The 12385-nt window shown below is 37.2% G+C and overlaps 1 protein-coding gene across 1 annotated transcript; it reads right to left on the bottom strand.

Moving 5' to 3' along the window:
* Positions 1 to 5675: 5675 nt before the first annotated feature.
* Positions 5676 to 6632, bottom strand: LOC138340391 (uncharacterized). The gene is made up of 3 exons (XM_069292113.1): positions 6071 to 6632; positions 5814 to 5942; positions 5676 to 5770 (listed from the first exon to the last, which is right to left on the bottom strand). The coding sequence occupies exons 1-3, from the start codon at positions 6630 to 6632 to the stop codon at positions 5676 to 5678; spliced, it is 786 nt and encodes a 261-aa protein (XP_069148214.1).
* Between the last annotated feature and the right edge of the window lie 5753 nt (positions 6633 to 12385).

Here is a 12385-nt window from a genome sequence, read left to right as displayed (position 1 = left end):
CATCAAAGTAAACTAGTGCAAGGCATATGTAGAGTCCCATACCCATACATAGGCTAAGTTAAACCTCTCAAATCACCTTAGTTAGTTTATAATCCATTAATTTATTTTACTTTAGGAAACACTTGCCTTAACTGACATAGCCAACATGAGCTAAGTGTGGAATCTGTTGTTGTAAAACCTTACACCGATGGAAGGTGGTGTACATGCTAAAGTAGAAACAAACACAAACATAGCTTTCTAGGTGGATCCACTAGATAGTCTTCCTATGGGGGCAACATAGTTCAAGAAATAAGAGATAGTATATTTCCTCTTGATACCACTTGGTAGTTAGGGCTTCCTCTCATGGGAATACATTGGATGAGTATTCCTCTTTGGGAAGTCAACATCTCATATAGAACTATAAGGTGAATCTTCCTCTTTGGGAAGTCATAACCTCTCATTGTCAAGTTCACTCGGTTCTAAGCTAAGTCCCTCTATTGAAATGTCTTTAAGCCTTTAATAAACAATCATATCTTAGTTTAGGTCATAGGATCTATCCAATGTATAATCATCATCATCATTAGCTCAATAATAATTGCATGAGTATAGTCCTTTCATCACAATTCATATAAGTGAGGTTAACACGTTACATAAAATTTCATAATAACGAACATTAGCATACATCACCATCCTTATAGAATTTACATCTTAATAAACCTCACAACCATAATCAATACATTTCAATTCATTCATCATACCATCATTTCAATCCTAATACGAGTCACACTCCAATATAATATCATGACTTAACCACAATTAACCACAATTGGAAGTAAAGATGGAGATTCTAAGACTTACCAAGTCTTCCTAATCGTTCATCATCAAGGTCTTACCATCAACCCATAAATCAACCAAATTTTGGGAGTAACATCATCACACAATGATAACCAATACGATAACAAGGTCAATGCATCTCTATAACACAATTCAACACTAGATCATAACTTAAGACAAGATACATAGGCTAATTTCATAATACAATTCATAACCTAAATCACATGTCAATAACTAGCATGATAAGCCTATAATTCATATTAATTTAATCATAATAACACCATTGTATAGTAATCTAATCAACAACCAAATCATTGAATGATCACAATAAAATATAGATCAATATCAGAAGCTAGGGTTAGGGATGGAGGATCATATTCTTCAATTTAGACCAAACCACTAAAAATTATCATAATAAGGTTGAAATTCATGTTAATTTATTCAATATAACTTAAATAAATCGTCAACAACTCAACCCATAACTTCAATTTCGTAATTGAATGAAACCCATAAGAAACTCAACTTTTGAAATCCATCTTGAAGGAACCCTTTGAGGGAAGAGTCTCAAAGGTGAAATAGATCCCATACCTTAAAGTTTGATGATGAATTGATGCGGAATTCGTCCCTTTCCATCCCACAAATCCTTATCCTTGCTAATCTTCAATGGTAAATTCAAGTAGAGAGAGAAAGAAGAGAGAAGGAAGAGAGTTTATATTTGAGAATTTTCTTAGATTAATTAGGGTTGGGAGTATTTATATTGGGTCTTAAATCAACTTAATTAAACTCCCTTAACCCCTAATTAAACCATCTAACCCCCTAACTAATTAAATGAGACCAACTTAAATTAGGCAGAAAACTCGACCTCACAGACGAGACCCCGAACGACGGGTCGTCTATGAGTTGACGGACCCTTCCCCTCTCGTCCTCCACTCTTTTGATGAGTTTAAAGGCTGAAAAGTCAAGTGGATTCCATGAATATTCTAAGTGTGGTACTACGGTGGCATCGATTCCCTATCGGTTTCACACACGCGTCGTCTTCTATCCCGTCGATGCACACTGCCAGCAGTGTTGCTGCAAACACTAAGGTCATCCTCAAGGGACCTTTGTTGGTCCTTGGGGAGTCTTACCCGGACCTTTCGACCATGGAACAACCTAAACACCTATTATCTACCGTTCGACCAGTTTTGTACACTTCTAACTCCTAAAAATTAGTAAAATAGGCTAAGGTATGCTAATATCCCTTTGAACCAACTTCCCGGATGTCATGGACATTCTTGGACATTTTGGTTCTTAAACTTCCTAAATGACCTATATTCATTAAAATGGACTTAAAAACAGTATTTATACCATATGACACCTATGCTAGGCTTTACAACACGTCTTGGATTTTCAAGGTGTTACATTATCCCCCCCTTAGGAACATTCATCCTCGAATGACACCAAAACTCTTTTGAAGGAAGGAATAGACTCAAGACTAAAGGCCCAACCAATCAAAAATATCAAATCAACATAAACCATGTCATTTTAACAAAGAAATTTGAAAACTCATATTACTACTAATAAGGCCCAAATCTCCATCATGAGGTATTTCCTTCTCACAACACATACGATCTCAACATACATTGCATGAGTCAATTAGCACAAAGTTCAACTTAACAACTTGCTACATATCATTTCATAAAGACTCACCATATCAAAATGCACAAAATAACTTAAAACAAGAAAAAAGCAAAATTTCAAGTTTTCAAAGAAATATTACAGTAACTTCACTTTAAAGCTTTCAAAAAATGCATACATTGAAAACTTCTCCTAAAATAAAGAAACCTTAAATTTTAGTCATATTTATATTATTAAAAAGAATGACTAACATTGATTCTAAAAAAGATGAGGGTAACGGGACTTCATGACGGCCTCGGCCTCCCTTGTTGCACCCTCAACTAGATGATTCTTCCATAACACCTTTACAGAAACCAGTTCTTTATTCCTTAAATTCTTGCTTTCCTATCAAGAATTTGAACCGGAACTTCCTCATAAGAGAGATTATCCTTGAAACCAATACCCTCAATACGAAGAATAGAATTCGGGATCACTGACACACTTCTTCAGCATAGAAACATGGAAAACCGGATGAACCGAAGTAAATTAACTAGGAAGTTTCAACTGATAGGCAACCTTACCAACCCTTTGCAAGATTTCATAGGTACCCACATAACGAGGACTAAATTTCCCTTTCTTGCCAAATCTAACCACTCCTTTAATTGGTGAAATTTTCAAATACACCTTATCACCTTCTTCAATCTCCAAATCCCTTCTCCTATGATCGGCATAAGACTTTTGCCGACTATAGGCCGTTTGAAACTGGTTTCTTATGATATGAACCTTTTCCTAAGTCTTATAAATCAACTAGGGACCAAGAGGCGATGTCTCACAAACTTCAAATCATCCAATAGGAGACCTACACCTCCTACCAGACAAGGCTTCATAGAGATCCGTGGAAATGTATGAATGAAAACTATTATAATAGGACAAACTCCACCAAAGGTAAATGTTTATCCCAATTCCCTTTACAATCAACAATGCACGCCCTAAGCATATTTTCAAGGGTTTGTATAGTACGCTCCGCATGACCATCCGTTTGGAATGAAAAGCGGTGCTCAACTTCACCGTAGTACCCAGCCCTTTTTGGAATGATCTCTAAAATCTCGATGTGAATTGTGCGTCCCGACCCAATATGATGGATAACGGAATACCATGGTGACACACAATCTTATCTATGAAGATTTTTGCATAATACTCCACCAAATATGTAGACTTGATGAGAATAAAGTGCGCGGACTTAGTAAATCGATCCACAACCACCCATATGAAATCATTTGACTTTTGAGTCCGAGTTAAACCTACTACACAGTCCATATTGATGTCTTCCCCACTTCCAAGTAGGGATTTGGATCTCTTGTAGTAATCCACCCATCTTTTGGTGTTCGGCCTTTACTTGTTGGCAAGTCGGACACTTAGCGACAAACTCCGCTATGTCCCTTTATAGACTTCCCCACCAGTATATCTCCCTTAGGTCGTGGTACATTTTTGTTGAACCCAGATGAATTGAGTAGAGGGACACATGGACTTCTTCTAGGGTCCGATCCCCCAACCCATTTACATCGGGAACACACAATCTCCCTTGGTACCTTATCACACCATCCTCGCAAAGGAGAATGATTCATTCAACTTTTCGAGAATCGATTCTTTGAACTCCATTAAGGATAGATGAAGGTGTTGTTTGGACTTCACCTCAACCAATAGAGATGAATCAGTGTTATGATGAACTATAGCACCCCTATTAAGAGAACTTTCCAACCTCACCCCCAGCCTAGCCAACCTATGTACTTTCCTTTCGAGGTCCTTCTTGAGTTCGTCAAGGTGGGATACACTACCCATAGTCATATGACTTAGGGCATCCGCAACCATATTAGCCTTGCCGGGGTGATAGAGGACACTCATATCATAATCTTTCAACAACTCTAGCCATATTCTTTGTCGGAGATTCAACTCCTTTTGGGTAAACACATATTGGAGGATATTATGATCGGTAAAGACATCCACATGAACCCCATACAAGTAATGCCTCCAAATTTTCAAAGCAAACACCACGGCAGCTTACTAAAGGTCATAAGTGGGATAATTTCTCTCATGTACCTTAAGTTGCCTAGAGGCATAGGCTATCACTTTCCCGTGTTGCATCAGCACACACCCCAAACCCAATCGGGATGCATCACAATACAGAACAAAAACCTTTGTACCCTCCAGTAAAGTCAACACCGAAGTGGAAGTGAGCCTATCTTTCCACAATTGAAAACTTTTCTCACATGCCTTCGACCACTCAAACTTCTTACTCTTTTGGATCAAAGTAGTCAAAGGAGATGTAATAGATTCAAAGCTATCCACGAACCTCCGATAATAACCCACTAGACCCAATAAACTCCTTATATCAGTTGGAGTTAATGGTTTAGGCCAATTTTTCACCGCTACCGTTTTCCTTGGGTCTACCTACACTCCCTCAATAGAGATGATGAGCCCAAGATAAGTCACTAACCTCAACCTAAATTGAAACTTGCTATATTTGAAAAACAATTGATGTTCTTTAAGGGTCTTAAATACTACCCTCAAATGACCCATATGATCACCCTCATTTTTCGAGTATACCAAGATATCTTAAATGAAGACAATGACAAATTAATCTAGATAATTTTGAAACACATTATTCAATAGGTCCATACATGCCGCCAGAGCATTAGTGAGGCCGAAAGACATGACCAAGAAATCATAGTAACCATACCGAGTCTGAAAGGCGTCTTTGATATATCCTCACCTCTCACCCTAAGTTGGTGATACCCCGATCTCAAGTCAATTTTTTAAAAGTAACTCGCCCCTTGGAGTTGATCAAACAAGTTATAAATTTGAGGGAGAGGGTACTTATTCTTAATAGTGACCTTGTTAAGTTGGCGGTAATCAATACACATTCTCAAGGACCCATCCTTCTTCTTCACAAACAAAAACAAAGCAACCCATGGAGAAATACTAGGCCTTCTAAAACCCTTATCTAGTAAATCCTTGAGTTGAACCTTTAACTCCTTCAATTCGGTTGGAGCCATCCAATAAGGAGATATTGATATAGGATTTGTATTCGGTAGTAAATCAACGCAAAGTAAATTTACCATTCGGGAGGAATATCGGGAAGGTCATTAGGAATGACCTCCAGAAACTCACTCACTACGGTACCGACTCAATGGGAGGAATTTTGGAGTGTAAATCTTGGACTCTTACTATATGATATACACAACCCTTTGAGATCATTTTGCATGCTTTTAGACAAGAGATAATACGACCTCTAGGAATAGAATTTCCCCCTTTCCACTCAACAACGGGTTCATTAAGGAAGTTAAACCTCGCCACTCTTGTCCTACAATCAATGGAGGCAAAACATGCATGCAACCAATCCATACCTAATATAATATCAAAATCAAGCATATTGAGTTCTACTTGATCAACATAAGAAACTCTATTGGGCAACATTATTGGACAATTTCTATACACCCTTTTTGCAACAACAGACTCAACCACCGGATTAGACACTATAAAAAGTTCAAGCAAAATATCAGGTAAAATATCAACCTTATTAGCTACTAGAGGTGTAACAAATGATAAAGTAGCACCAGGATGTAGTAAAGATATACATCAATATAGAAGACTTTCAACATACCAGTCACCACGTCAGGAGAAGTCTCTTGCTCAAGTCTATAGCGGAGAGCATAAAAGTGGTTCTTCTTTGGAGCATCACTAGAATCACTTGCTTGAGCTTGACCACTACTTTTATTTTGACTCTTCAAATTTGGACAAAATCTCATCTTGTGACCACTCTTGCCACAACTAAAGTAATTTCTCGTTCCTACCAAGAACTCACCAAAATGAACCTTCTTACACTTGGCACATGTAGGCTTCTCATTTGGTGAATTAGTACATTTTCCCCTCTTGAATTTAGGGTTAGACTCTCTATCACTCCTAGCTTTTGGGAACTTGTAAGGGACTTGATTTGAAACTTGTTTCTTAAATCTAGGCTTGTCTTGTATTTCAAGCCTATTTTTTGAAGAACCTCCATCAAATGATTTTTCTCTTTTACCATCTCTACTTTTTCTCTTATCCCTTGCCTCATCAACCCTTCTTGCATGCACCATAAGGCGGGAAATGCTCATGTTGTCATTTAGCATGGCCAAATGGCACTTCTCTTGTAAGTCCTCCGACACCCCCGTCACAAAACAGCTCATTTGGTCTCTAGGATCGAAAACCAAGGAAGGAGCATATTTGGAAAACTTAATGAATTTCAAAGAGTATACATGGACTCTCCTTCATCCTTGGCGAAGGTTGATGAACTCCACCACTTTTTTCTCTCTCATATCCTTAGGAAAGAACTGATATAGAAAAGTCACCTTAAATATATCCCAAGTCACCGGACCACCCCTTAATGGCCTATTATCCCTCTATTGCACATACCATGCTTGCGCCACGTCCTTGAGTTAATAAGTGGAAAACTCGCCTTCACACTTGTGGACAACCCATAACCAAAAGTATTTTAGAGACTTCATCGATGAATTCTTGGGGGTCTTCATCAACCTTAGACTTGTAGAAAGTAGGAGGGTTTATTCGAGTGAAGTCCCTTAGATGGGAAGCCATAGTAGTGACTTGTTGATGAGAATGGGGCACAACCTCCCGGTTTGCTTGGGCCTTCATGGCTTGGGCTTGGATGGTAACGTCTTGCGCCAACTGAATGAGGGCAACCATTATATCTCCATCCCTCAAAGGTGGAAGGTTGACCGGAGCTTGGTAAAAATTAGCATCTTCTTCAAGTGAAGGGACTTGCTCACCACGGGGCAATTTCCTCTTCAACCCTTTGAGCCGCGTTCCTTCGAGTTATCATGCTTTCTATCAGCACAACAATAGGATTAGATGCAAAAGCACACCATAAGTACACTCTAATGGAACGATATAAGATTTCCAAGAAAGAGAGCAATTCCTAAGCATCATATAGGTTCCTATTAATAAGTGTGGCACGCTTCACAATTATGAATGCAAACCTACATAGATGTGGTAGAGAGAGAGACATACTCAATGATATTCAACCTCATGCTCTAATACCAAGTTTGTCACATACGGGTTTACCCCCTAGACTTAACCGGCATCGTTGTCCTTTTTAAGTACTAAGACTAGCCTCTTAGTCTCATGTCATTACACTTATAGGTTGAAAATGCGTAAAAATAAAAAACATTCATTACAACTACTTGGAGGTTTACATAGACCTCTACATACACACAATATATAGTTGTATCGAGTATACATAGACCCTTCATATAGGAAGGTTTCACATCCTTCTACTTTTATCACACATATACATATATAAGAATAGAAAAATATTCTCAAAGCTTGTATTATGTCATACCATCTAAATGATTATCACAATATGGGCATAGCCCTTACATTAATCAAACAAGAACACATATAGGTCATACAAAAGTATAGTACTCAATTGAAAAGGAAAGAAATGAAAGAGTCCTTAAGCTCATAACAAGTTGTAAGCTAGATGGTGGCATTGCCCTTGGAAGTTGAGGACCTACCCTTCTTGAATGAAATGAATAGACCAAGCCTTCAGCAATGTCGCCTTCCAAACTCTTCAATGCCCAAAACCTAAAATATTTGTGAAAAAGGGAATAAAATGGGGTTAGTACTCCACATGTACTGAGTATATTCACATATGCAAGCAAATCGTACTAAAAAGGGATTTTAGTCAAAACATGTCATTTTACCCCTTTAAAAACCTAGTGCAAAGCCAAACAAGTCATATCAACCAACCAAACATGCTTACTATCTCAAAAAGTAATACTTATCCCAACATACTTGAAACCATGATTTACTACAACCCTATCATCAAGGAATAATATAACAAGAATGAATAAGAGTCAATCATATCATAATAAGAACGACAACTACTCATTAATTCTTATCAAGTCAACAAGTGCAATGACCAAGCAAAGCCCCATAACCTTGCTCTGTAAACTTAACAAGAAACATAACCAATATCCAACTTTAACAATGTAGTCCAAATACATATATCAAGAGGATAATCATCATCATATATAGAAATTTACGTTTTAGCATCAACATATTATCGTCATATACATCATTATCATATGCGTACATAATATCAACTTTCTAAAGCTTCCATCAAAGTCAACTAGTTCAAGGCATAGGAAGAGTCTCATACCCCTACCTAGGCTAAGTTAAACCTCTCAAGTCACCTTAGTTAGTTTATAATCCATTATTTATTTAACTTTAGAGAACACTTGTCTTTAACTGACATAGACCACATGAACTAAGTGTGGAATTCATTGTTGTTAAACCTTACACCAATGGAAGGTGGTCTACCGGCCAAAGTAGAACCAAACACAAACGTAGCTTTCTAAGTGAATCCACTAGCTAGTCTTCCTATGGGGGCAACATAGTTCAAGAACTAAGAGATAGTATATTCCCTCTTGATAACACTTGGTAGTTGGGGCCTCCTCTAATGGGAATCCATTGGATGAGTATTCCTTTTTGGTAAGTCAACATCTCATATAGAACTATAGGGCGAACCATCCTCTTTGGGAAGTCACCACCTCCCATTGTCAAGTTCACTCAGTGCTAAGCTATGTCCCTTTATTGAAATGTCTTTAAGCCTTTAATTAAAAATCATAGCTTAGTTTAGGTCATAGGGTCTATCCCTTTTTATAATCATCATCATAATTAGCTCAATAAGAATTGCATGAGTAGTCCTTTCATCACAATTCATATAAGTGAGGTTAACACATTACATAACATTTCATAATAAGGCGTATTGGTATACATCACTATCCTTATAGCATTTACATCCTAATAAATATCACAACAATAATCAAGAAATTTAAATTCAATCATCATACCTCCTATCAAACCTAATACGAGGCATACTCCAATATAATATCATGCTTTAAGCACAATTAATCACAATAGGAAGTAAAGATGGAGATTCTAAGACTTACCAAGTCTTCCTTATAGTTCATCATCAATTTATTACCATAAACTCATAACTCAACCCAATTTTGGGAGTAACATCATCACATAATGATAACACATAAGATACCAAGGCCAATTGCATCACTATAATACAATTCAACACTAAATTATAACTTAAGACAAGAAACATAGAATAATTTCACAATATAATTCATAACCTCAATCACATCTCAAGAACTAGAATGATAGGACTATAATTTATCTTAATTTAATCATAATAACACCATAATATAGTAATCTAATCAACAACCAAATATTGAATGATCACAATACAATATAGATCAATATCACAAGCTAGGGTTAGAGATGGAGGATCATATTCTTCAATTTAGACCAAAACCTCTAACAATTACCATAATCATGTTGATATTCATGTTAATATATCCAATATAACCTAAAAAAATCATCAACAACTCAATCGATAACTTCAATTTCATAATTGAATGAAACCCATAAGAAAACTCAAATTTTAAAATCCATTTTGAAGGAACCCTTTGAGAAAAGAGTCTCAAAGGTGAATTAGATCGCATACCTTAACGTTTGATGATGAACTGATGGTGAATTCTTCCCTTTATAGACCCCAAACCCTTATCCTTGCTAATCTTAAATGGTGCGTTTAAGTAACGAGAAAGAGAGTTTATATTTGAGAATTGTCTTAGATTAATAAAGGTTGGGATTATTTATATTGGGTCTTAAATCAACTTAATTAGAATACCTTAACCCCTAGTTAAAACACCTAAACCCCAAACTAATTAAATGAGACCAACTTAAGGCAAAAAACTCGACCCTCACAGACGAGACCCGAACGACGGGTCGTCTGTCAGTCGACGGATCCTTCCCCTCTCGTCCTACACTCCATCGATGAGTTCAGATACTGTGCAAGGGAGGGTATTCCATGTATTGGATAAGTGTGGTATGACAGTGGCATCGACGCCTCATCTGTCCACATATGGTCCGTCTTCTGTCCAATCGATGCACACTACCAGGCAATGTTGCTTCAAACGCTAGGGTCCTCCTCAAGGGACCTTTGTTGGTCCTTGGGGAGTCGTACCTAGATGTTTCGACTATGGAACAACCTAAACATCTATTATCTACCCTTCCACCAGTTTTCATACGTTTCCGACTCCTAAGAGTTAGTAAAAAGGGCTAAGGCACGCTAACATCCCTTTGAACAAACTTCCCAGGTGTCATGGACGTTCTTAGACGTTTTGGTTCTTAAACTTCCTAAATGACCAATATTCATTAAAATGGACTTAATACAGTATTTAGACCTTATCACACTCATGTTAGGCTTTACGATACGCCTTGGATTTTCAAGGTGTTACAGATATCCTCTATTACAGCTAGAGAGCTAGAAGTTCATGGTTGTTTGGCCTATTTGGCTCATATCCGGGATGTTGCAGTTGAGTCTCCATTTATTGATTCCATTAATGTGGTGTTAGAATTTATAGAAATGTCACCTACTGATTTTCATGGTATGCCTCCGGGTAGGGATATAGATTTCTCTATTGATTTAGAGCCAGTTACTTGCCCCGTTTCCATCCCTACATGTTGAATGGACCCGGTGGAATTAAGAGACCTTAAGGAACAAATTTAAGAGCTTCTTGATAAATTATTTATTCATTACAGAGATTCTCCATTGGGTGTTCTAGTTGTTTTCTTTTGGTAGTATGAGAATATGTATCGATTATCGATAATTGAATAGGATCACTATTTGAAAAAAATACCCTTTGCCTCGGATAGATGATATTTTGACCAATTGCAGGGTGAATCAGTTTTCTCCATAATTGATCTAAGGTCTGGATACCATTTGTTGAAAATTAGGCTTGAGGATGTGTCCAAAATGGTGTTTAGAACCTACTATGGGCACTATGAGTTTTTTGTTATGTTGTTTAGATTGACTAATGTGCCCATAACTTTTATAAGCTTAATGAATGGGTTGTTCAAGCCATTTTTTGATTCATTTTTTATAGTCTTTATTGATTATATTTTGATATACTTGAAAAGTGTGGAAGAGCATACCGACCATCTTTGTATTGTTCCCGGTGTTCTTGGGAAACAAAGGTTGTATGCTAAATTCTCTAAGTCTGAATTTCGGTTGACTTTGCTTGCATTTTTGGAGAAGGTTTCAAAAGAAGGGTAATTGTAGATCCTCGAAATATTGAGGCAGTTAAGAATGGGTTCATCCTAGCTTTATGGCAGAAGTTAGGAGTTTTGTAGGGCTTGCTAGGTACTATCGTCAATTTGTGAAGCACTTTACTTTTATTGCTACTAACTTGACAAATTTGACCAAAAAGGAGATACCATTTGAATGGAGTGAAAATGGTGAAGAGAGATTCCAGAAGATCAAGACACTTTTGACCATCACACCCATATTAGCTTCACCGGTTGAATGTAAGTATTTTATTGTTTATTGTGATGCTTCACATTTTAGTTTAGGTGTTGTGTTGATGCAGGATAAGAATGTTATAGCTTATCTTTGCATCAATTGAAGGTGCATGAAAGGAGTTATCTAGGACATGATTTGGAGTTGGGAGTTGTAGTGTTTGCTCTTAAGATCTTCCAGCATTACCTCTATGGTGTCAAGTATGAAGTGTATATTTTTCATCGTAGCTAGCAGCATGTGCTCACTCAAAAGGATTTGGTTTTGAGACAACGATGGAGGATGGAGTTACTTAAATATCATGATTTCATCATTCAATACCATCTGAGTAATAATGTAGTGGCAGATGTGTTAAGTCTGAAGGCGGTAAGAATGGGTAGTTTATGTTGCTTGAGTAGAACTAGAGGACCTTTGGCGAAGGAAATTCCGACCTTGGAGTCTAAATTTATGCAATTGGGAATCAAATAAAAAGGAGGGGTATTAGCTAACATTGAAGTAAGGGCCACATTTATAGAAAAGATCAAGGCCAAAAAATTTGAGAATGAAATTTTG

The sequence above is a fragment of the Solanum lycopersicum genome, chromosome 12 (genome assembly GCF_036512215.1).
Source record: "Solanum lycopersicum chromosome 12, SLM_r2.1".
NCBI classification, from domain to species: Eukaryota; Viridiplantae; Streptophyta; class Magnoliopsida; order Solanales; family Solanaceae; genus Solanum; species Solanum lycopersicum.
The sequence above is the reverse complement of the archived record's forward strand: the minus strand, read 5'-3'. Positions and strand labels throughout refer to the sequence as shown.

Excerpts from the sequence above, each read along its gene's own strand:
- LOC138340391 (XM_069292113.1), bottom strand. The coding sequence starts at position 6,632 with ATGAGCTGTTTTGTGACGGGGGTGTCGGAGGACTTACAAGAGAAGTGC. Across the intron at positions 5,943-6,070 it reads TTCTCCTGACGTGGTGACTG|TGTCTAATCCGGTGGTTGAG; the intron begins GTATGTTGAAAG and ends AACTTTTTATAG. Across the intron at positions 5,771-5,813 it reads TGATTTTGATATTATATTAG|GACAAGAGTGGCGAGGTTTA; the intron begins GTATGGATTGGT and ends CATTGATTGTAG.